Raw genomic sequence first — 26,863 nt, 5'->3', positions numbered from 1 at the left:
TCCTCAACCCCAAGTCTGAGCAAGAGTAAGACCAAATTCCCTGGTGGCCCACACAGGTCATCAAGATGTGTTCTTTCAATCAGGAGAAGGCAGGATCTGCCATACCTGGGTTACGCATCTCAAAGCCATCATGCATGGGAATAGGGTTATTCCCCATAGCTGGATGGGTGCAGCCTTGGCCTTGGAATTTGTGGAGTGAGAATTGCCCTCTGACCTCAGGCATACCTGCAATACAGCAGATGCAGAGTGTGCTGTTAAAATAGTGTGTGTCTAGGAAGACTGCTTCTCCATATTTCTTTCCCTTCTTTATCCAGTCTGCTCACTGGAGAGATGATACAAACAAAGACATGCAGGTTTATATTAAAAATCTTTGGTGGGTGGCGTATCTGTCTGCTCTCCTCCCAGCTCCCTAGCAACAGCTATGTCATTCTTTTATAAATCTTTTCATGGAAATTCTAGCTTTTCTATGTGAGTCTCTCTGTTTTTTTGTCTCTCAGTGTCTTTCCCTCTGCCTGTGTCTATTTCTCCTTCTCTCCTTTCCTCCCCTGCTTCTCTCTGTCGCTGTCTCTCTGCATGTTTCTTTCTCTCTGGTGTGATTTCCCACATTAGCCACTGTCCATTTCTTTGATTCCTTCTTGGCAACAAGAGTTACAGCACCATTATGCAGCAAGCAGTCCTGCTTCTCTGCTACCTTAAAATAATAATGTTTCATGGTGACAAATGGATATAGTTAACAATGAAAGTAAAATGCTTAGCAGGCAGGGGTGCGACCGGGTCAGATTTCTCTGCCTGGCAAAAACAGAGGGTATCCTGAAAATCCCTAAAGAAAGGAATATGTATGTGGGGATAGCTGGTGATGTTTGCCAGGTGGACACTGCCGCTGTTTTATTTTTAATTTAGCTCCTGTAAATTGTGAGAGTAAGTTCTCAAAGGCAGAATAATAGTTATTCTTAATTTACTAAGGTTTTATCATTGTCCTAAGAAATTTTAAAAATATTAGCAGATTTTAAAATCTGGTTTTACGTTTGCTATTGTTCTTTGATTTAAAAAAATCAAAGCCAAATATAAGACAATCTGAATTAATGAAGGCATATAATCCTTTTTGTACCCCAGTGGCTGAAGTTTCTACATTGTGTCAGAAAAGGTCCAATTAAATTCCAAGAAAAAAAAAAAAGAGAATGACTTTTTCTAGATCTCCTTTCCCTCTCTACCACTAAGAGGAGACAAAAATCCTAATACCCAAGAAATCTTCAACCAAAAGCTGTTTGCATGCACGTGTGTGTGTGTGTGTTTTGCACACCACACGTGTGCCTTCCCGTGGGTGCAGATGGCTACTCCAGCAGCAGCGCATGTCCAATGTGTATGATGCGTATGTCTGAAAGTTGGCTTGGTTGTGTGCATGGAAAGAAGAAAACAAGAGAGGGAGGTTAAAACCACACAAGCCTAAATCAAAAGCAACTGTCGTACCATGAGGAAAGCAGGCAGACCTTGCTTTGTGCACATGCCACTCTTTCTTTGCCGCCCAGACTGATCTTTGAAATGAAATAAAGAAGCATGGCAAACTAACTGAAACATAGGTAGAAATAATAGATTTGGGTTTCAGAAAGAAAAAAAAAATAACCTGGCATAGCTTGAAAGGCACCCATTTCATAACAACACATGTGCAAAGAATTACAGTAATTGCAGTGCACACATCGGTAACAGACAGAGTGAACAATGAATATTAAAAACACATTCCTAGAGCTGGCCCCGTGGCTTGGCAGGAGCGCATATCGTGGAGACCTACGCGGGAGTCAAAGGAAGGCCCTTGGCTTCCAGAGCTGTCAGGGCTTGGCAGGAACTGAGGAGGAAAGAGGAGGGAGGAAGGTGGCAGTGATTGTCCCCGTCACTGACTCCTGTCTCCCACTGACAGAGCCCTAGGGTGGCTTCAGGAGAGTTGCCTAGAGGAAGTCTGCCTTCAGCCTTTTGGGGCTCTGCTTCAGAGCTGAATTTGAGCCAGGATGAGAAGGAGGAGGGATGGGGATAGGAAAACAAACACCAGAGAACAGACAGAAGGTAATGCTGGGAACACCCAGACAGTGTCCCCATCCTCTCTCTCAAGGCTCGCCTCCAGTAGGATCCAGCAGGATGGACTTCACTGCTATGGAGACGTAAACTGGAAACGTGTTTTTCTTCTGTGGACTAAATACATTGATTTGCCTTTTTCCCTACAATATTTGCTATGCGGTGGCATTAAAGTCTGTAGGGGGGTGAATTCTCCTGGTGGTGTGTTCCAGAGCCTTCAAAGGCACATTAACCAAACATCCAAGATACACAATGATCTTTTCACTGTGAATCCTTTCCATCATCAGCAAAGACAAAAGCCCTTCTCTTAAGCACAGCTTTGGTTTCTAATGTTCAGATTTTGCCCCTTGCCGTTGGATCCTTGCAACATTGGCAATGAGACAGGCCAGGGGGTGAGAATCTCTAACCAGAGAGTTTGGTTCACACATTAGAAGCCAAGATCTGAGGATTCTTAACCTGTGGGCCATGAACATCTGAGGGGTTGATGAAGTAGAAATCAGGGAGATCCATACACTTGGATGGGAAAAAAATGACATCTTTTATTTTTGCTGATCTCTGAGAGTTAGTTAGCATACCTTTACATTACAAATGTAGGAAGCAAACCATGATAGTACTAGTAATATGTATAACTTTGTCACCAGTAAAACTCATGGGTATTTTCATGTCATTTCACTGTTGTTTCAGATATCTCTAATTATTATTTATGTTCATCACTACTAGGAATTTTGGTAATTATTAGACCTGCCAGAAGATCTTGTTATTTTATGCACTAGTGAAGAAGCACATAGTATAATAAAATAATCTGATAATTGTATTTTAGTATATTGGTTTCCCTTGACATGTTATATACTATATTTTATTCTTTTTAAAAAGATTATTCTGAGAAGCATCCACAGACCACTTGGCCTCACTGTGGAGGGCTCCATGGCACACACAACATTTACCTGAAGAAGGATCCGGGCTCTAAAGCAGTCATGAGGGGCTGGGTGATTCCCAGCTTCACACAGTGATTCCTCAGTGGGCCGGCCTTAGGCATGTCTCTATACACAAGGGAGAGAAGGGAAAGGAAAACATATGTTTCCAGACCCAACACTGAGGACTTAACAAAGTAACTTCTTACTTGTCCACTCTTTAGATATTCTCAACAAACCTTAGCATTTGCAAGACAAAAGTTTGCATTTTCTCTTCAGTGATTTGTGGCAGAGCTCCAAAATGATTTCATTAAAAATAAAATAAAATAACCCCCTCAAACAACTTCTCCAGTTTCTCCAGATGTTGGCCAAGAGTGTTTGCCATAGAATCATAGTTGATAGGGTAGAGAAAGGCTGACGAGGAACTAACTGTATTTGCCAGTTTCCAAACCAAGAGCGGAAGAAACAGCTATTAGAGTGCTAGTAAGAGAATCAGATAATACAAGACAACAGAGGGATGACATCTTTTAAATTAAGGAGTCAGCTAAGGGAGCTGACACCCATAAATGTCACAGAGACAAATTAAAAAGTCCTTTCATTTCTACTTGTCCTCGTGGTAAAGGAGAGGAGTAGTTCAGAGTTGGAAGCAATGGTTTATTTGATTTATCAAAACCTGAAATCCTGCTGAATTTTTTTTTTTTTTTTTTTTTTTTTTTTAAATTTTCGGGCCCAGCAGCTCCGCAGCATGTGGGATCCTCCGGGACCGGGGCACGAACCCGCGTCCTCTGCATCGGCAGGCGGACTCCCAACCACTGCGCCACCACGGAAGCCCCTGCTGAATTTTTGTACCAATGCAGAATCTAGCACTAAAAGGGATGCTGGGAGTAACAGACTTAATCACAATCCTCAAAAATATGAACCTCAGCATCTGACTTACAAGGGACAAAAATACTGTCCTAAAAGAAAATATGTAGAATATTAGCAGTCTTCATAGACACTTTTTTAAACTTGGAGATAAATAATACTTTACTAGAGTTCTTGATACAGTCATTTAAGAACATCAGGAAATATATAGAGAAAGATAGATATATAGATGATAGATAGATAGATAGATAATTTGGTAAGATCTAGATCTATTATGTATCAGACACTACATTTGTTTTTAAAATACATTTATCTATCTCATTTAATCTTTCAACATTTCCATAAGATGTTATTAGCCCAAGTTTTTCAGATGGGGGCAAGCTTAGAGAATGAAATAATTTGATTGAGGTCACAGAGCTAATCAATAGGATTTAAACACAGGTTTGTCTGACCCCAGAGCCACCATTCCATTATTTCAAGTGGCTTCAATTATTTTAAAAATTGCTGTGATTGAATCCTTAAAACACAAGAAGTTGTTATAGAGCTGAAGGATCAAATTTCAAGTTAGAAACATAAATGGCAACGTGATAACACGTTACATATTGATAAAAGAAACTTTACGATATCCAACAAAATTGTTTCTCATACGCAGAAAGTCAAATGGGCTTGCCCACCTATTTTAATCATTAACATTAATATATAATCATTTTATATAAGTAAGTATAAAAGCAGGTACCTGGAATTTAAGAGCTCCTTGAATATGTAGTAGTTGTCTGTATGTACCTATTTTCAAAATGTGAAACTGTCATCTCTAATTATTATAAAATTTGGTGCATGAGACCAAATTTCATTGTGTTCAAAGTGTACTTCTGTGCCAGTTGCCACCCCTTACCTATTGTATCTGCAAAGTACCCAGGGTTAGAGCTAAGGCCTTGATGACAGCTATCAATAATTAACTATAAAGTAACAATAGGAAATATCAAGCCCATGATCCATATGCCTCCTCCCGTTTTAAGTAAAGCCATGATGAGAGAATGAACATATTTTAGTCCTCCTTAAAATAATCCCTCTTCATCAAATCACAGCAAGGTATTGTAATCTACATGCTACAGACATTAGACGCCACTTTGGAATTATCTCCAAGGCCTAGTCCAGCCCTAGCTTTCTCTGATTCTAGGAACTGAACAACTGCTAAGATAGAAAAGCCTCCAAGGGGTCTTTACAAGGTCTTGTAGACGTCAGAACTTAAAGGGTCCTTGACTTGAGTTCCATTTTGTGAGACTATGCCTCAGATATTTCATGCTGCAGGAGTTATTCAATCAGTATGAATAACTGGGACAAGTTATAGGATTTCAAAGGCTAAGTAAATAACCTACAATCAGAAAATTCAATTTGTTTGTGAGGTGGAGAAAGGCATCCTGCCATTAAGCAGTCAGATGGAAAACATGCAAACCACAGTCTGTGGAAGAGAAAAGAACATTAAAAGCCCTTGCCCAGAAGCATAGGCAAGTGCAGGAAATATACTCAGCAAAGTTAATGTGTCTATTGTAAATCTGGAAGCGGGAGCCACAAGACTGATTGAGATTCCAAACTGTGTAATAACCAGAGACATCACTTGCAGGCCACTCCCTCTGATGGGGAGCGCTGGGGAGTCTAAGAGATTCACTCGTGGGACGGGTCTGGAAAGAAGACTCTGGTCCAGTGCAAATGCTTTCTGGGTCAGGCACAGCCATGCAGCCAATTCCAGTGACTGGCAAAGGCACAATCTGACAGGGCCACCTCACTCAGTTAGGCAGAAAGATCAGATATCCTCTGGGAATAGAAGAAAAAGCTCATGATAAAGCACATATTAATTATTGCTGCAAAGGATCTCAAATTTGCTATGAATGGGGTGATAGCAAAAATTATATTTGCATTAAGAATCACCTGTATATCCAAAAATGGATATTACCTAATGCAAAGACTACGCAAATACTGCCTTATTATTCTAGTGTGCCCTCTTTTCCACATCAAGGAGACGGTGGTGTGTACAATCAGACCACATAATGCCGATATTGTTTTGGCATCTGTTGTAATATTGGGGTAGTGTCATCAGGGCCACTGCTAGTCCATTTGCCACCTTTGTGCAGATTTGAAAAAGAACTTTGCTTCTTCCAGGTGGATGCAGCCCCAAATGGAGCATACAGTTTGGCAAACAGAATGTGGGCTGGATTTCTGTCTCTTTGTCACTCTCCTCTGGATGCCCTTAAGCAGTCCCAGGAGCAACATTCTCTCAGGATCCATAGGGTGGATCCTGCTGGATCTTAGGTTCTATTATACATCAGTGGGCACAGCTGATGCTGTTGGGGTCTGGCCACATTCCCTCAGTCACCTGCAGCTTCAGTGTGCAGCTTTGTGTATAAGCTAAGACTTCCTAACTCAAGCTCCTGTTTCTCTCTGCCTGAGGGCTTTTTCTAGCTCCAGGAGCATGCTAAACGAGACAGGGGTTAATGCCCAGGAGCAGTCTTCAATCACAGAGAGGTGGAATGGAGTGGGTACATTCCCCAGCCTCCTCATCCATAGGTGGGTCAAAGTGAGGTGCATCTGCCCAGTGTCGCATGTGGTCCTCAGCAGGATCATACCTCAGTTGCCCAGAGTGGCCATTTGCTTATCAACACTCCCTTTGTTGACTTTCTTCCCTTCCTTGTTTCATTTCCTCACTCCCTCTCCATGTTTCCCGGGATTACCTTCTAAATCCTTGCACCCAAATTCTTGTCTCTGAGTCTGCTTTTGGGAGGAACCCATATTAAGATCCTTGACTTCCTCACTATAATTTTACCTCTTGGCTTGATGTACCTGCCAATGTTTTGGAGCTTTAAATCTAATTTGACAAGCACGTGAAATTTTTCATGAATTGCAGTACTCTTCTACAAGTCAGGTAACATTAAGAAAGGAACAGGGATTTCCCTGGTGGCGCAGTGGTTAAGAATCTGCCTGCCAACGCAGGGGACACGGGTTTGAGCCCTGGTCTGGGAAGATCCCACATGCCGCGGGGCAACTAAGCCCATGCACCACAGCTACTGAGCCTGCGCTCTAAAGCCTGCAAGCCACAACTACTGAGCCCACGAGCCACAACTACTGAGCCACGTGCCACAACTACTGAAACCCACGTGCCTAGAGCCCGTGCTCTGCAGCAAGAGAAGCCGCCACAATGAGAAGCCCACACACAAAAACAAAGAGTAGCCCCCGCTCACTGCAACTAGAGAAAGCCCGAATGTAGCAGTGAAGACCCAACACAGCCAAAAATAAATAAAATAAATAAATTTATATATTAAAAAAAGGAACAAACCACACCATAAAGAGAGAAGAGGCAGAATGGTTGCCTGGAGAACTTACAATGAGAAAAGAGTTCCATAGCTGTCTTAAAGAAAATGTACTTAAAGGAAAAGCAAACCACATCTCCTGTCAGCAGTGGGGGATAAGCGGGAGGTGGAGAAAACTGAGTGACTGTGCTTATTAATATTTATGCAGTAGAGCACCGGCTTCAGATATAGTGCACCTGTCCTAGTCGTGAGGTTGGGAGAACCAAATGAGGAAAGGGGCCAGAGTGCAACAGCTTGCCAGAGACAGGCCAGAAAGAGAAGTAGATGGCTGTGGGGAAAGACACAGTGTGGAGCAGGTGCCACACATCCATCCATTCAAGTTTTGAAGTTATCCCCATGTCTGGGGGCTCAACGCAAGCATTTATGGGGCCTTACCTATATTTGTATATGCTAAGCACAATGCTGGGCACTGCTTCATGGGGGCCCAAGAAAGAACAGGACACAAACTCTGTCTGCAAGGAACTTGCAGACTAGTAGAAGACATAGGACATGCCAAGGCATTTGGCAGGGACCAACATAACCGACCACAAACATAGCTGCCTGCTAGACTCTAAGAATCTTAGGGCAGGACTGTATTTTTCATATCTTTATATGGCCTGCAAGACAATGCCTTGAATACAGTAGGTGCTCATAGATGGATGGTGTTTACATAACCCAACAAAGAATCTTATTCTGTAACACAAAATTTCATAAAGATAGAGAAGGCAGAAACCCATTGTGGCTTGGGGAATATGGGAGGGCTTCACTGAAGATGTGGCTTTGGAGCTAGATGACAGTTCTGAAGTAAAATACACCCAAGTAAAATGGAACATTGAATTTTCCCTTGCTTGTGAGCAAAGATCAGGGCTTAAGTTTGGAGATAGGTCCATCCTTCCTTCATTCCTTGGTATCTAATGGATGCCTATTCAACTTTGACTTTTTAATAATTTTAAAAATGTTTTGCTGGACTTCCCTGGTGGCGCAGTGGTTGGGGGTCTGCCTGCTGTTGCGGGGGACACCGGTTCGTGTCCCGGTCCAGGAGGATTCCACGTGCTGCGCAGTGGCTGGGCCCGTGAGCCATGGCCGCTGGGCCTGTGCATCGGGAGCCTGTGCTCTGCAACGGGAAAGTCCACAGCAGTGAGAGGCCCGTGTACCGCCAAAAAAATAAATAAATAAATAAAAAATAAATGTTTTGCTGTTAAAACATTCTAAGTCAGAGCCTTTTCTTCTCTTGACATCAATGGAAGGATATTATTTTAATGCTTTTACTGCATCTGAGGGACCACTGTTAGTGTATTCTTCATTGTTGTTCAGAGATACAAACACAAGGATACACTTGAAGATGGGAAACAAAAAGATGGGAAAATGCACCCTATTTAGGAAAGCAGAGCCTCCCCAAAAGAAAACAGGAGGCTGCCGGGTAGATTTGTGTTTTAACTTGAGATCCTTCTCGTTCCCAGCTTGTAGTCACCTAACTCCTCTCACCCTCTCTCACTTTTCCTCTGCTGGGAATTACAGCAATGCCCTCAGAAGATTCTCCAAAGATATAAGGGGAACAGTAAGGGTTTCTGTGGAAGACCTTGATTTTGGGAAACCTTCAGAGAAGCAGAGGTCCCTGCTGACCCAGCAGGATCAGCACCTGCCACGTGGATAAACTACCTTTTCATTAATTGGTGAACCACATGAAACTGCAATTTCTGGGGGTCGACAAATGTTTGAATTGCAGTAATTTTACATGGTTTGAACTAACAAACAGTTTTGTAGAAAAACTAGCTCATCAACTAAGAAAATGAAAATGAGTAAGTAAATCTTGAAGCTTTTCTTTTCTCTTCTGATTTCAATTCTGGCATTGAAATCTGTCTACATGGCAGGCATGTGCTGCCCGAGAATTCTTAGTGAGTCTAATGAGGTCACCACAGGCAGAGTAGATTTGAATATCTCAGTCCATGAACAGAGGTGGGCAAGAAACATCATGCCTGGTCGATGATCAATCTAATGGTCATGCCTCTCTCGACCCTTCCTGGTGGTTCTTCCAGAAAGCAGATCCAAGTTCCTGCCTCTCTGGGATCAGCCAGCTTCTCTGTTTCCTGCTCTCTTACTTCTAGGCATGTAGAAACCTCTTTATTTTGGTGTCTTCTCAGGCTTCTCCAGCTGTTTCTACCCACAAACTCCCTTCTATTCCCTTTACCTCTCCAATGAAAGTATGTTCTAAACATTTAGGCTTTTGCTAAACATTTAGCCTTGGAGACTTTCTGCTTATTGATTATAAATTGAACTCCCCTTGGGCAAGGTAAAGGAGAGCCTACATATATGGGCAGGGGTAGCCGGAGAAAAAAGTGGAGGAAAAAGGTAATTAATATCACAAATTCTTTAGCCACAAGGAGAATTTATGGTACAGGAATCACGGTTAGAAATATATAAGAAGTTCTCCTTAATAATTTTGCCCAGGTCAGACTTTAATTCTCTTGATGCCTTAGAGTGCTTTAAGACCAAAACAAGAACTTCCTGGGATAATTTGCCTCCAGGCCCTCTTCTTCAGGAGAAGTGAATTAGCACAACCTGCACCCCGTGAAGGACGCAAGGCTGGTGTGGGTTTGTGAGATGGATTTGGGTTGGTTCCTATTTTGTCTGAACTGGTTCATGAAAAATAACCCTAATAAAAGCACAAGAATCATTTCCAGACATTTAGGATCGGAGCAGGACGGTCCAAAGGAACTTCCTCTCTGAGCCCTAAGGTACTCTTTACGTTTCTTTTGATTCTTAGAGCCATTCAGAATTTTTGTTTCAAGACTGCTTCAGGCTCTTTGCCTCCTGTTCACATGTGGGTGGTACTGGTTTCTGTTTAAATTTATTTTTTTACTTAGCTTTCTGTTTGCCCAGTTACCCAGGTGATTGATTCAGCTATTTTACAAGCCACTTTCAGAATACTTATCTTTCCCATGCACCACTGACAGCAAATATTTCAAGCCTGAGTCAGAGAGCCACTGTTTTTGTGGAGGTCGCTGTGGCACGGGCACATCTTCATTGGTATTCCCTCCTGTGTGAGATCCTGCCAAGGAAGTGTCCAAAGGGCTGAGCTAGAGAACGTGCAACGCATTGAGAAGTCAGAGATTCAGCCAGGCCTTCTGACAGTCTATGAAACTGGAATGATTTAAAGAGAGTGAGCAACAGAAACTAAAAGCCTAGCTGAGGTACACTGCTCCAGAGCTTTCCGTCAATGTTGTTTGCTTTTGTTTTTTTTTTTTTCAACATCTTTATTGGAGTATAATTGCTTTACAAAGGTGTTAGTTTCTGCTGTATAACAAAGTGAATCAGCTATACATGTACATATATCCCCATATCTCTTCCCTCTTGCAGCTCCCTCCCACCCTCCCTATCCCACCCCTCTAGGTGGTCACAAAGCACTGAGCTGATCTCCCTGTGCTATGCAGCTGCTTCCCACTAGCTATCTATTTTACATTTGGTAGTGTAACAGTGTTGTTTTCTGACAACTCTGAAAAACAGACAAAAGGGCCACCCAAGAGGAATATGTATGAGTGAGAAAAATTTTGTGCCAGATAAGAAGTGAGAGATAGTGAAAATGGACTAAGGTATCCTGTGGAGTTCAGAAGCAATAAAACCTTTATGGATAAATCTTCATTTGGGGTTGAGAGCCTGAATGCTAAGGGAAAAAAAAAAAAAACACCTGCAGCTCATTGAGTTAGGACACTTTTTTTCCTCAGTTCCTCAGTGTGTAAGAGGAGGTGAGCAGATTCCTGGCTTGTTGTGAGGAAAAAAACTTCAGAGGGAAGGAGAGGGGGCAGGCCTAGGCTTGTTGGAGGGGCTGAGCTGTGAGCAATGAAAAACTGAAACAGTTGCAATGATGAAATACTTCTAAATGGCCTCAGAAGGACTTGGAATGCACTACATATGCACTATCTGACCATTTAATCTCTGTGTGTGAAAGGAGAACCCAACACAAATTTTCTTCTTCCACTCTGTACAAGAGGCAGTAGAGGCTGAAAGACAGCAGTGAATGGTACCTTTGCCTCATGAGTGCAGAACTGAAAGGTGTTGAAAAACCAGAGGAAAATCTTTTTTTGTCATCTATTCAGTATGACAGTTATACAGTTGTCAACCTTGACGTCATAGATTTAGCAAGTTTTTCCACTTACAGGAAAAAAAAGTTACTTGGGGGGAATTTAACCTTTTAAACCAAGAGATCTTAAGCAAATAATTTTAATGGTCCTGGGAGTTCTGGGGCCAATTTCAGATCTTGAGCTCATTCGTTGTCCAAAAATGTTGTGGTCATCCTTGTTCTCCTCACTGGCTACCTCGGGGAGAATGTAATTCTTAGCAGTGCTTCACAGCAGAAGGGTTGGAGGGCTTCTTTCTGGGCTTGGGAAGGGACGATGAGGCTAGAGATCCACAACCCAGAGCAGAACACAGGTCTCTGCTTCAGTTCTTGCCACTCTCCTCTCACTGTTAGAGTTTGGACAGTCTGACAGATAGTGAAATTTTCCTGGGGAAGATCAGTTTCAGATATTGACAAAGCATCAAGGGAATGAAATTGCTTACTATGGAAAGAGCATGATCCTATGAAGAAAGGAAATGAATAACAGAAAAAGAGAAATTTTTACAAGTGATATAAAACTAGATATAGATACGGCTGGACTGTAAGTGCATGCCTCAGAAAGAGCCACTGACGGGTCAGTCTACCCCTCTCATTCATGGCTAGGTCCTTCCCCACACCCATCACTTCCCAGGCCTGGTACCCGTGGTGACAGTGTGGCAAAATGAGAAGAGCCAGAATTTTGTAACCTGGGCATATAACCACAGTACATGCTCCATCACTAAATAATTTCATTTCCTTGGACAAATTGCTTAATCTTGTCTGAACCTCAATTATCTTATCAGTGAAATGGGGGTACTCACACTTATGGCAAAGGTTGCCGAGACTCAAGCACAAGAATAGAAAAAGAAGACCTTTGGCTACTGAAGAGCGTTGTGTATAAGTGTGAGTTCTACAAAAATCAAGATGTAAGGTCGGCATTCTGTAGAACATTGCTTCCCTGCATAGAAAGACCTGATTAACTACAAATGTAGAGATAAGTGATGACAGGTTTAAGAGCTGTTGAAATGTCTGTGGATTTTTACTCTTCATGGGCCTTCTTCTGAGCATAGATACCTTTTAGCTTTCTTGAGGAGGTACCATATTGCATATCCTCTACCACTTTTCCTTTTAAGAGTTTCCAGACCCTTTTCTTTTCTTATGTGCTGATTTTTACAAAATTGAGATATAATTGACATATAAGACATATAACAGTATATTAGTTTTGGGTGTACAACATAATGATTCAATATATGTATATGCTGCAAAATGATCACTACAAAAAGTGTGAGGGTTTTACTTAGCAGCTCCCCTTAATCTTCCCAACCATTGAGATTTTATAATTACTTTCATTAGAGGTATGTTGTTGGGACCATGCAGGAAAAAAAATGCTTGTTTTCCCTTGAGACCTGGCAAATTTTCATAAATCCCAAACCCTGTGTTTTTCAGATTTCAGATTCTGTAGGTCAATTTCATTAAAACAAAGAGGCAGAAGGACAAAACACATCACCCTGGAACAATCTTGTCTTATGCTGAACTAAGAAGTGAGGCTTCTTTCTACCTTCACCTGCCCCACCATTTCAGATATATATGCCTTTACCCTTGGGTATGCCTTTACCCAAATTTGGGGCAGGGTTGGGGTGGAGGGAGTGGGTGCCAGAGGAAACATACATTTTATTTTATGTTTACACAAATCTCTTCAACTTTTATTACAGGCCTTTGAGCTCCCTAGGCAGCAGGAAATTTTGAATGAACTTAGCTTTTAGTGACCAGGAATGGAGACACAAAAAGAGCTATTCAGCCTCTCTGGTTACAGAGATAAGTACAAAGGGTAACTGGCATTGTCTGTAGTAATAGCTGCTCTAAGTACTGACCATGATTTGAATCTCTCGATAATTGATTCTTGGGAAGCTAGAATATTTATCAACCATTATGAGAGGCTGTTTCTTGCTGATAAGATGCCTACAACTGATGAGGTCCACCTGAAGAAGCAGATGAAGCTAGGCTGGATTTATAGCCATTTGCAGTGAGAGCAAAAAATGTTCTCCTTAAGAACAGCATGAGACATTCATCAGCAAAACTATCAATCTGTCCCCTGTGGGCAGCCTATGGAATCTTCACAAAACAGAGCTGGTGAACACACTGACATATAAGGTGATTGGATGCTATACTCAGATTTGGCCAGCAAGTCACACTTTCACTGATTTGGAGACCAAGGAAGTAGGGGGTGGGATAAATGAGATGGAGGAGTTACTTATCTGTGGATCTCATTTTTCAGAAAAACCTTACACTGAATTATAAGGTGCCAGATATGTGATTATCCTAGGCTTTAAAAAATGAAATCACCCAATTTATAGAACTCAAGGGCCTTATTCTGGTTTATTACTACAGTGGAAGAAGTTGCAGTATAGGTAATATTAAAGTTAAAAACAAACAGCAGTAGAGCTGTCATGGGCACTTTATTTTCCCTCTCTGTTTTGTAGCCATGTGTAACCTCAGTGCCAGCTTTTACATTTTTTTAAAAATACAAATTGGTTCTCTTATACTTAATATATATGACTTTAGTGACTTTTGAAATTTAAATTTGTTTTTCTAGATTGATTCTATTTTGAAAAATAAAATCTAGGATCAGAGGCAGATATGCTGACCATATACATAGGGTGGTTGGGTGGCCTCTTCAGCCAACCTTTGGGTCATATTTCTTAATGTCTTTAATGGAACGTCCTTCCTACCTTCTTGGTTGATTTTTCAAAAGCATGTAGATTTGTTCTATTTTTTTTTCTTTTAACTAGTATTTATTTATTTATTTTTATTTTTATTTTTTAACGTCTTTATTGGAGTATAATTGCTTTACAATGGTGTGTTATTTTCTGCTTTACAACAAAGTGAATCAGTTATTAGCAAAACAAAATTTCCCTCTTTCTAGGCTCAAACTGTCTGCTGCCCAACATTTGCCTAAAGCCTGTTTATGAGAAATAATATTTATGGAAGATTGCCTGGAAGATGTGCAGTTATTTTATTCCAGTTGATATCCTAGATTTTTATCTCTGGATCAAACCAGATCATGAGAGAAATGGCTATTTGCATCTTACTGGATTTCCCCAGCCCTTGAGAAATCATTCTTAGAATTGTGGATCAGCATTACAGCTTTGGTCTGCTTTGAAGAATTCTTTAACCAATAGCCCTGTGTATGTGACCAAAGACTGAGTTCTCCACTGGATATAATAGTAACTTGATAGTGCTATGTTTTCCGGATGGAGATACAAGCCACTCATACCCATGATTAGGGAAAGTAAAAATAAATGTAAATATCTTCCAACTTAAAAAAAAAAATAGCCCTATGTAATTTGCTGCTGTAAGTAAGGCTGGCTGCGGTGGAAGTTGACGATCATCTCCCACCCCTCCCCTCAGTCTCACCTGAACCTCTACTCTAGGAGAAGAAGAACTCAATCCTCCCAGGTGGGCAAAGTGTGTGTGCGCTGGGGATGGCATGTGTGTGGGGTGGGCAGGTGCAGGTGTGGGTATAAGTGTATGTCCTGAGCATCTGAATGTTCTACTTCATGAGCCTGTGTGGCTTGTCTGGCTTCCTTTCCAGCTTTGGTCATGAAGACTTATAGCCACTCTTGTGGACTACTTTAGTAACTGCCTGTGACTGTCACTGATGTTTCCTCCATCTTGTTTCATCTTGTTTTTCTCATGGGCTGTATAGCATGGCTGTTAAGGGCATAGACCCTGGAGCCACTCAGTCTGGGTTTGAATCCTGCTCCACCAACTCTGGCTTAACTGAAATTAGGATATTAGGAATAATCCAGTACTCAGTTGCCACTCCTGGAGCACTCTGTTCTTCTTTCCTGCTGTGAACATTACCCCGGTGCCTCTTGCATCTTCGAAATGTTGGAGGGGTTCATGACAAAAGTACTCAAAGTTCAAACACCAATTCTTGCTCTTCTGCCACAGTCCTGGCAGCGTGTGTATGAAGGGCCATAGGATGGGATGGGGACTTGCCTCTGACATGTTGCTGCTGCATGCACAGCCTAAATCCCCTCCTTGGAGGCCTCACTCCCACTCCCCACAGGGAGGCTGTGCCCGGGAGAGGCACCAGCTCCAGAAGGCTTGGGCTTTGCTTCAGAAGCAGTAAAAACCAAAGAGAAAAACGATTCTCTTTCCCGATGTGCCTTGCTCTTGCCCAGTTCAGTGTCTTTCAGAACAGAAATTTCAGACACTAGATTCTCAGCTTGGGGCTTGCTTGAGAGCCCAGCCCTCACATTGGCACTAAACAGATAAAACATTAAGCACCAGTGTGCTCCCAAGATCATTAGTAGCAAGTCCACAGGCAATGAATTCAGCCCTAGGCTATTTGGGGCCTGTTGTTTTTATTTCCCACCCATAACACACACTTTTCAGTAATGAACTCTCCCTGCGCAAGATGAGGGATACACACTATGTCCCCAGAAGGCTTGGGATGCCTCATTTCTGCCAGAAACTCTGGTCCTGGGTGCTGCAAACCCTCTGTCAGGAGCAGAGAGGAAGAAAAAACAATCACATAACTGTCTAGCTTTACTGACTGTCTGAATAAGAAAACTCTATTTCTTAAATCAAATTACTGATTTGGGGCTTCTCTGGTGGCCCAGTGGTTGAGAGTCTGCCTAAAGATGCAGGGGACGCAGGTTCGTGCCCCGGTCTGGGAGGATCCCACATGCCGCAGAACGGCTGGGCCCGTGAGCCATGGCCACTGAGCCTGCGCGTCCCGAGCCTGTACTCCGCGACGGGAGAGGCCACAGCAGTGAGGCCCACGTAACGCAAAAAAAAAAAAAAATTAAAAAATAAAAAATAAAAAAAATTACTGATTTGAAACATTTTGGTGGATTTAAAAAATAGGTCAAAAGTTAAACGGTACACCTTTTTCCCTTTCCATAATTATTTTAAATTGTATCAATTAGTTGACTGACATTATCTTTAATTCTTACACTAGCTCCAGAAGGCTGGTGGCTTTGGTCTCTTATCATTTCTGAGCTCCCAGTGGAGAAGCCAAGTCTCAGGAGAAATTAAGTGAGTTTCTGGAGGTCTCCTGATAAGTGAGTGGAGATAGATTTTGAAGGTGGTCTCAGTTGCTTGTTCTGGTATTGAAACTTCCAAGTTCCTGTAGTCTAACCTTAATAGACCCCTGAGAGAAAGATTAAGTGGGGAATAGCAATTCACTTTACAAGGGACTACTCAATTATTTTTAGCAAAAGGGAGAGGCACATTTCCAGGTTAGACAAGGTATCAGCTAGATGGATAAATTATATAGCCCAAAGTGTGTTGCTGAGTTGCAAGACTTTGGAATGGAGTAAATTCCACTCATTAAACTGTCAAAGAAACTTTGATGTACTTTTGTGATCACATGGGGGGTTATCATATCAGAATTTTGCAGATTGCCCTTTGGAATATAAATATCATACAGTTGAAATACAAAGTATTATTTGAAACTTGTTTCTGTGTTCTAGACTCATGAAGACAGCTACTAGTTATTTCCTGCCTGACCTTTACAAAGGCTGTATTGGTCTTTTAGTTCAGTGAATCATAGTGAGGGATTGTAGTGATTGTGTTTAAGAAATTATTTTCAAATATGTAAAACAGTAAGTTAGTGTGGAGTGAATTGACTATTTGATTTTTAAATCCAGAAGAATACTGCAAAAAAATAGAATGAGGACTGAGAATGGGGAAAATAATTCTCCTCTAATGTAATATATTGATAAATGCATTTGAGGATGAATATATTATGGCTAAGGGCTATGGCAGAGCCTCTTAACAAGTTTATGAATGAATTTGTCTTCATTGATTATCAGGTAGGTATCAGGACTATTTCTGTTGTGACAGAAAACCCAACCCAAATTGTTTTAAGTCAAGAGGGAATTTATTCGCTGATGTAAAACTAACCATTCCAGGTAAATTTGGTTTCAGGAAAGGCTTTACTTAACAGGGATACCAGGACCCAGTCTCTCTATCTCTGGACTTGGCTCTGTCTCTGTTATGTGTTGGATTCATTCTTGGGCTTCATGGGATTTCAAGGTGGTTCTAGCAACTGTTTACTCTCATTATGTTCAAATTAAGGTCCAGAAGTTTCACTAAGAGTTTCACGGCACCTCACATCTCTGATGCTTTTCCCTGAAACAATCCCTGCAGCCAGCAGAACCTGCAGCTCTGATTGGTGGGGCCTGGGTCACATGACATCTATGGAGTTGGGTGTGGAGTTAGTTCTGCCATTACTACTGTGGATTGAGAGGGGAGGAGAGTGGATACTCAAAACAGAATGGCGAACTGATAAAGGAAAGAGAACAAATGGATGCCATAGGTCCAAAAGCCAGTGTCTACTGCACATAGCATAGTCATTAATGGTAGCTATTAAGGAAAAAATACATTACTACAAAATTTTAAAAATAGCATTAACAATGAAATAGTACCCTAATGAATGGTTATTAGTCTTCTGTGATAGACACATCCATGTATCTTTTTTGTATCATATATATGCTTCAGAGAAGATATATTAGCTAAAGACTATGACATTTAATTGTGGTTGAAGATCTAAAGTATTTCTAGAAGTTGTTACCAACCGGGTGCAAAGGGCTGTTATATTGAAAATATAGCGGTGTGCTTCTTTACTCACTCTTTTCCTGTCTTGAGCCAGGATATTTGCAGTGAGCGAAGTAACAGGAGCTGGATTAGGGGAGCCTTCTGGTAGCACTTAGGCTGGAAGATGATCATTCTTCCCACTTAAGCCTTTCGAGGGCATTTGTGGGAGTTGCACAAGTGAGCTACAAATCCCATGGCTCATGTATTACTTGGATGTGTGTGAGAGCAATGGAAAAGGGATAAACCCATGCACATATGGTCACCTTATCTTTGATGAAGGAGGCAAGAACATACAATGTAGAAAAGACAGCCTCTTCAATAAGTGGTGCTGGGAAAATGGGACAGCTACATGTAGAAGTATGAAATTAGAACACTTCCTAACAGCATACAGAAAAATAAACCCAAAATGGATTAAAGACCTAAATGTAAGGCCAGACACTATCAAACTCTTAGAGGAAAACATAGGCAGAACACTATGACATAAATCACAGCAAGATCCTTCTTGACCCACCTCCTAGAGAAATGGAAATAACAACAAAAATAATCAAATGGGACCTAATGAAATTTAAAATCTTTTGCACAGCAAAGGAAACAGCATGAAAAGACAACCCTCAGAATGGGAGAAAATATTTGCAAGTGAAGCAACTGATAAAGGATTAATCTTCAAAATTTACAAGCAGCTCATGCAGCTCAGTATCAAAAAGACAAACAACCCAATCCAAAAATGGGCAGAAGACCTAAATAGACATTTCTCCAAAGAAGATATACAGATTGCCAACAAACACATGAAAGAATGCTCAACATCATTAATCATTAGAGAAATGCAAATCAAAACTACAATTCGATATTATCTCACACCAGTCAGAATGGCCATCATCAAAAAATCTACAAACAATAAGTGCTGGAGAGGGTGTGGAGAAAAAGGAACCCTCATACATTGTTGGTGGGAATGTAAATTGATACAGCCACTGTGGAGAACAGTATGGAGGTTCCTTAAAAAACTAAAGATAGAACTACCATACTATCCAGCAATCCCACTACTGGGTATATACCCTGAGAAAAACATAATTCAAAAAGAGTCATGTACCACAATGTTCATTGCAGCTCTATTTACAATAGCCAGGACATGGAAGCAACCTAAGTGTCCATCAACAGATGAATGGAGAAAGAAAATGTGGCAGATATATACAATGGAATATTACTCAGCCATAAAAAGAAATGAAATTGAGTTGTTTGTAGTGAGGTGGATGGACCTAGAGTCTGTCATATAGAGTGAAGTAAGTCAGAAGGAGAAAAACAAATACCATATGCTAACATATATATATGGAATCGAAAAAAAAAAATGGTCATGAAGAACCTAGGCACAAAACAGGAATAAAGACGCAGACCTACTAGAGAATGGACTTGAGGACATGGGGAGGGGGAAGGGTAAGCTGGGACAAAGTGAGAGAGCGGTGGTAGTGTATGTATGGACATATATACACTACCAAATGTAAAATAGATAGCTAGTGGGAAGCAGTCGCATAGCACAGGGAGATAGCTCAGTGCTTTGTGACCAGCTAGCGGGTGGGATAGGGAGGGTGGGAGGGAGGGAGATGCAAAAAGGAAGAGATATGGGGGTATATGTATATGTATAACTGATTCACTTTGTTATAAAGCAGAAACTAACACACCATTGTAAAGCAATTATACTCCAATAAAAACGTTAAAAAATGATAATAGTAATACCCACTTCAGGGTATTATGTTCTAGAAATGTTCCAGAAATGGATGGTGTTGATGGTTGCTCAACATGATGAATGTTCTTAATGCCATTGAATTGTACAGTTAAAAATGGTTAAGATGTAAATTTTCTGTGACGTATTTTCCCACAATAAAAATAATTTTTTAAATTCAAAAAAAGAGGGCTTCCCTGGTGGCGCAGTTGTTGAGAGTCCGCCTGCCGACGCAGGGGACACGGGTTCATTCCCCGGTCCGGGAAGATCCCACATGCCGCAGAGTGGCTGGGCCCGTGAGCCATGGCCGCTGAGCCTGCGCCTCCGGAGCCTGTGCTCTGCAATGGGAGAGGCCACAACAGTGAGAGGCCCGCGTACCACAAAAAAACAAACAAACAAAAAAAAACCAAAAAGAAAGGAAGAAAAATAAGCAGCAAGGGAAAAGCAACAAATAACCTACAAGGGAATCCCCATGAAAAAACAAAAACAAAAACAACTGTATTGAATATTTGAAAGTTGCTGAGAGTAGATCTGAAAAGTCCACATCAAAATAAAAAAATATAAATATGTGTGGTGATGGACATTAACTAGACTTACTGTGGTGATCATTTCATATTATATATCATATTGTTATGCTGTACACCTGAAACTAATATAATGTTATATGTTAATTATATCTCAGTTTAGAAAAAGAACCTCTGGGCTAAGAGCTTCAGTACTCCATAAATGTGGTGAGATTGAGAATGAATATTAGAGCAATCAACAGCTATACCTAAATCTTAAATTTCCTGGTTGTGAGAGTATTTTTTATATATATATATATATATATATATATATATATATATATACACATATATATATATGCTAACTGTTAGAAAACCATATATAGCTCATCAGTAGATGTGGTTTAAGTTCTTATTTAAATAAAGTTTTCTTGCCCTCATAGAGTACCAAGTTAAAGTACTCCTTAAGTACTGCTAAGGAAAAATAACCTTGACCAGGTGACCACACACTATTTTTACCATTCTGGTTCTATGATTGGAGGAGTGAGAGAACAAAAGTTTATAAAACTGATGCTCCTTCAGATGTAAACTGTTTAGCTCAGGTGGGTCAAGACCTTTAATAAATGCGGGGAAGAGTTTAGGACATCAGACAATTCTCTTCTATAAAATGCTCACACATCATATCTTCTTTTTGCATGGAAAATGAGTCTGTTTATCATGAGTTTTCCCCTTTCCAGTAAATAATAAAATAAAAATCCTAGTGGCTATGATACAATGCACTTACCTCACTGTCATTATATTTTATGACAGTTTATTTCTGTATCCGTAGTTTGTACTAAATTTCATAGAGGAAGAGATTCAATTACTTATTGCTAGTTTGGAAAGATGTAAAGGGATGGACATTCTAGATTTCCTTCTTTCTTCTCACTCTTGATCAGAAAAACATCATCCAACAAAGGAAGGGCCAGAAAGAGTAAGCAAGAACTCAGAAGGCACACAGAAAACCATATGTGATACTCCTCCAACAGGAAGATGAGGCTGTGTGAGTGCATACATTCATTTCTATAAGGGTCTCAAAGTGATATTTAAGAATTTACTTTCCATTCTGGCCCCAGAACAAACTATGATACTGACACAAACTTCTTCTTGATTCTTCTAAGGTTTCGTTAAGAATTTAGCAACATATCTCCGAGCCCTCTTGTGTCTCCCTCCTTTAAAAATTTCCAAACAATTGGGAAGTCATTTTCAACGTGAGGTTCTCATTTTCAGGTGTTTTCAATGATACCTATGCCGACAAGGGCAGGATTTTCTAATTCAGTTTAACACGTGAAGCAGTCGGTATATATTAGATTTTATTATGGTAAAAAGCAACTCCCAAATCTCTCGGTCTTAAACCAAGAAGTGTTTATCTCATACATTTTTCTTGTGGTCCAATATAGAGGCTTCTGCTCATAGTAGTACTTGGGACCAAAGCTGACTGAGGCTCCATCTTGATACATGTTTCCATGATTATTGTGCTGGGGTGGAAGGGAATATGGAAATTACACACTGGCTCAGAGCACCATACATCTAATCTTTTCACATTTTATTTGCTAAAGAAACTAGCATGGCCACACCAAACTTCAAAGGGTAAAGCAAGTGCAAGTTTACTGTGTGTCTGGGAGGAGGAGAGCTGAAAATATCTGCGAAAGGCCTATGACTACCACAGTCCACCTTTCGGTCACCATATATTTTGTTCACTCCCTGTGTCCAAGGGAGACAACCCCAAAGTCCCATTTGTTGTGAGCATCAAGCTCAGAGCTCAGGGTCTCTGAGGGATATTCAGAGATATTCTGGGTAGTCTCTGTATCAAGTCTGGATGTAGCTTTTCTTAAGCCAGAGATCTGTGTTATATTCCCTGCATGGACCCAGGGATAGGAAAATCCTCAATAAATATTAACATTCAGTAAGGGAAGTAGGGCATACACTTAAGAATTCTAAAATATCTCCAGGCAAAAGTGGCAGGAGCCTGCCTCCTTCCCTGAGGAGTAGGAGATGTTCCTTCATTAGACCTGGTTCTGCCCTCGTTCCTCCCTTTAAGATGCTCTCTCTTCTCCATTATCTCCTTTGTCACATCTGAAGTAAGCATCAGAGATTGTGCTTTCCTTGAGCACTAGCAGCTTGCTCAGCCTTCCTCTTCTCTTTTCTTTTCTCCATCCTTCTCCTCCCCCACTTCCTCCTCCTCCTCCTTCTTCATTCAGTTGTTGTCTGTCATCTGGTAGCTCTGTTTTTCTATACACAAGTTCTTTTTTGTTCTGACTGATCTTCCTTTTAAGTAGATTCCTCTTTTTTATTTGTTGGTTACTTTGGACTCAGATCCAGTACCCTAAGTTCAGTAGTTCCCTAAGCAGAGAAAGATGACATAGTTTCTGCCTACTAGGTCAGTGGTGAAGGAGCAAACAGGCTTCAAGTCCCCTAATGAGGCACCTGGAGGAAGCCTCGGAGCTCCCTAGTCTCCATGCACTCCCTGAGCTCAAGCTTAGGAAGCCACAGCCTACCTATTCAACTCCCCTCGGCCTCAGAGAGAGGAAGAACCACACATTTACAGGCGACCACACTTGATCTTCCTCTCTGGGGTCCAGGTAAGTTTCTTTTTTTTTTTAAATAAATTTATTTATTTTATTTATTTATTTTTGGCTGTGTTGGGTCTTTATTGCTGCGCATGGGGTTTCTCTAGTTGCCGCTAGTGGGGGCTACTCTTTGTTGTGGTGCACGGGCTTCTTAACTGCGGTGGCTTCTCTTGTTGTGGAGCATGGGCTCTAGGCGCGCAGGCTTCAGTAGTTGCAGCACACGGGCTCAGTAGTTTTGGCTCGCGGGCTCTAGAGCACAGGCTCAGTACTTGTAGTGCACGGGGCTTAGTTGCTCTGCAGCATGTGGGATCTTCCCGGACCAGGGATCGAACCCGTGTCCCCTGCATTGCAGGTGGATTCTCAACCACTACTCCACCAGGGAAGCCCCAGATAAGTTTCTGAGCCAAGCTTTTCCAGAATCCACTACTTTGTGGTAAGCAGAAGGTTATCTTCAGTCATACATGCTGCCTGCAGGTGAAAGTTCTCTCCACCAAGATTCCCACAAAGCTTGAGCTTCTCTTCCCCATGGACTACAGCAGCCTTCTTCCATCAGGAGAAGGATGAAGGAATGAAGTTGGGTATAGGCTTCCATCAGTCCCTAAATAATCCCTATGTATTTCAGGAAATAATCTGAGATGATAAAATGTAATTTCTGTGATGGTTGTGTTTGTGGTGACCAAAAAATTGACGATTTTATGACCACCAGAACAATATAACATTTAAAATATTTAATATGAAACAGTATCTGTGTCTTAGTATTATCTTGTTCTGAAATTTTTATACAGATTTTTTTGTTCTCAGTCAGGTGACAACATCAATTTTTGCCTTGATGACATCCCTTTAGCATATTATTAATTATAAAGAGATAATTTAGCAGGTTGCTGCTGAAAATGCAGGAATCTTAAGTGTTATTTTAGCCATGACTGAATAATCAGGTTGAAGCCTTTATAGTCACAGTATTAGAGTTTATTGAACAGCTCTTAAGCCCTATAATGAGTGAACTGTCTTTGAACTCAGATATCAATAAAATATTTTTCAGTTTAAAAACCTATTGAGTAGGTGAAAACTGAAGAATTTCTCAATGCAGTTTAGTTTACGCTGTATGTAAACAGAATGACAGATCATTATATACTAACATATTCAAAAGTTACAGTGGAAAATTAAATTATAGCAGAAATTCATAAATTTATTTATTTATTTAAAAAAATTTATTTATTTATTTATTTATGGCTGTGTTGGGTCTTCGTTTCTGTGCAAGGGCTTTCTCTAGTTGCGGCGAGTGGGGACCACTCTTCATCGCGGTGCACGGGCCTCTCACTGTCGTGGCCTCTCTTGCTGCGGAGCACAGGCTCCAGATACGCAGGCTCAGTAGTTGTGGCTCACAGGCCCAGTTGCTCCGTGGCATGTGGGATCTTCCCAGACCAGGACTCGAACCCGTGTCCCCTGCACTGGCAGGCAGATTCTCAACCACTGTGCCACCAGGGAAGCCCAGAAATTTATAAATTTAGATGAGTACAGGAGGGTGCAGGAGAAGGGAAGAATCAATTGGATTTAGTAAACAATTTGATCTTTAAATTCTTTTGAAATAACTTTAAAGTACGTATAGCGTCTTGGCTCCTTAAAAATGGTTTCTAGGTAGAAACTGTTGGATGGAACCCTGTATCTTGTTTTCAAAACTTTTTTCTTAATTTTAATTTGTAAACAGTAGAATCTATTTCTAAAGAATTAATAGGTTCAAATCCTAAGTTTACTTTACAACAATGTAACATTCTATAAAAATCTTGGTTAGCTCATGAATTCAATTTATAAGCACAGTTTTAAAAATCATAGATTGTTGCCGAGTTGTCAACAAGACAGTCTTTAATTGTTGCAAAATCTAACTCCATCTTATAATCACTGCAGAATATCCCTAAAGAAACCAGAAAGTACCCGAAATAATGGGACTGGGGCACAGTCCTCCAGACATATAAAGTACTTGCTGAGCTGTCTACACCTTTAGTTAAACTAACATTGGAATATGCAAGGGGCATCATTTCATGGTATTTCAGTGTTAGATTTATGGGGACAGAGTTTAGATCAGGTGCTGTGGCCAGAAAAGAGTACCCATTTCTTTATTTTGTGCCGCTTGTCAGTCATGAGAAATATATAACAAAAACACCAATACAATGCCAACTAGGTAGTTTACTAATAATTTCCTCATATTATAATAAAAGCACAGTTTATAATAAAACATCAATACCTATGTACATAAAATAATTAAAGTAGTGCTACCTTGCTAGTTTTCACTAGAGGAGATGTTTCTATGTTTTTTCACTCTCTAGTCATCTGTGATTGATTGGTTAATTGATTGATCTAGCAACACCACTCCTGATTCTCTGCGTGTGCTCTTAGTTTTTAGGACACAGGCCAAGAGTGCCAAATGCTGATTTGGTAGGCTCATTCTCATTTCTTCCCTCTTCCTGATTCTAGCAAGAACAGAAAGGAATAGAGTGACTGCATTCATATCAAACACTCCCTGAGCACCTTTTATATGGTTGACCCCATACTTGTTACTTCGGGTGAGAGAAGGATAAAACATGGTCCATATTCTCAAGGGACTAGCAGGCTAGTGAAGGGAATCAGTGCCTAAACTTTGGGACTAGAAAGATAGAGCCTGTTCATTTATACTTTATAAGCTCCAGAGTTGAATGTGGTTCGTGCCAAAACTTAATAATCATGACTTCAGGATGAGTTTATAAGGCTCATAAGGTTTTATCTTACTGATAACTTCTTTTGTGGGCCACTGGTTTTGAGATCATTTCTTTGGTTAGATCCTCAAAAGTTCCTTCATTCCCTTCCTAAAGTTCAAAATAAACACTTTCAGCTTTAACGTAACTTGGTATAATCTCTCCCTTTTGTACACTTCCAATTCCTCAGTGTATGCAATGAACAATTTGAGGATTTTTACCAAGATGAGAATGCTTGGAGCACTGATTTCTATTGAGTTCATTCATTTAGTTCTTAAGAGACAAAGGAGATATTGCACTATGTTGAATGAGAAGCTCAACCAGTAACGAGTTTATTCTTACAACCCAGAATCTCATGATTATCTTGGAAATCCTAAAGAGTACACCATGACCTCAACAACTTGGGCAATGTGCTCTGAGAAAAATTACTATACATTCTTCCTCTTGACTGATTATCCAAATACTACAAAGGAGTACAAATCCCATTTTTTGTTCATAGCCATAGACAGGTGCTGTTGTAAAGACTAAAGTATTCAGCACTATTTTACCTTAGCATTAGGGCCTAGATCAGTGGTTCTCAACCCTGGCTTCATTCAAAACCTGGGTCCATCTCACATTCTTAAATCAGTGTCTGGGCAGGTAGAGAGGCAAGACATCAGTATTTGATTCTAATGTGCAGCCAGGTTGACACCAACCTGAATATGATACTATTTTAAGTGTCCCATTGAGTATAATCAAAGTATGGAGTCAAGTGATGCTATAGACTTTCTTGGTCTTCTTTTAAAAAGCTTTTCAATGGCCTATTCTCTTACAGCGTTCCTTTCTTCAGAAGTCTTTGTCTTCTTGAATCTGTAGGCTTAAAAGGATAATCCTCCACATTTTGAGACATGGTAAGAATATAAACTGATCTTCAGGTGCTATGAAGCAGGAACTCCCAGGCACAGTTGACTGTTGGGTCAGCAGAGCCTTCTGCCTGCATTTTATGGCTCTGGTTTTGGTGGTGAAAGAATGGTCTCCCACTACCCACGGCCTTTCCTTTGGCCAAAATAATGATCAAAATTGTATCATTCATCAACTTTTATTTTGGATTTAATTATGTCTTGCAAAAAATATTTTGGAATCCTAACTCCCAGTACCTTAGAAAGTGACTTTATTTGGAGATAGAGTCTTTAGAGAGGTTAATCAAATTAAAATGAGGTCATTAGGATGGACCCTAATCCAATATGATTGGTGTTCTTATAAAAAGGAGAAAATTTGGACTCAGAGACAGACACAGAGAACTCCATGTGAAGATCAGAGTTACACTACCACAAGTCAAGGATCTACCACAAGCCAGGAGAAAGGCTTGGAATAGATCCTTCCCTAACACCTTCAGAGGCAGAATAGCCCTACTGACATCTTGATCTAGGATGTTTAGCCTCCAGAACTA

The 26,863-nt window shown here is 40.7% G+C and overlaps 1 protein-coding gene across 12 annotated transcripts in view; it reads left to right on the top strand.

Moving 5' to 3' along the window:
- Positions 1-26,863, top strand: part of MTERF1 (mitochondrial transcription termination factor 1) — a 710,255-nt gene that overhangs the window by 274,169 nt on the left and 409,223 nt on the right. Inside the window, exon 5 of one of the 12 annotated variants that reach the window (XM_067042490.1) lies at positions 23,061-23,141. The exons of 10 other annotated variants lie outside the window; for them this stretch is intronic. In XM_067042490.1, the coding sequence (XP_066898591.1) occupies positions 23,061-23,102 (42 nt within the window). In that variant the 3' untranslated portion in view covers positions 23,103-23,141. Of the gene's footprint in view, positions 1-14,196; positions 16,066-23,060; positions 23,142-26,863 lie in introns of those variants that run through there. One more of the 12 variants, XM_067042492.1, reaches the window with a different exon arrangement.

This window comes from Kogia breviceps, chromosome 9 (assembly GCF_026419965.1).
Source record: "Kogia breviceps isolate mKogBre1 chromosome 9, mKogBre1 haplotype 1, whole genome shotgun sequence".
NCBI lineage: Eukaryota > Metazoa > Chordata > Mammalia > Artiodactyla > Physeteridae > Kogia > Kogia breviceps.
Note: the sequence above shows the minus strand (reverse complement) of the source record. Positions and strands in the feature narration are given on the sequence as shown.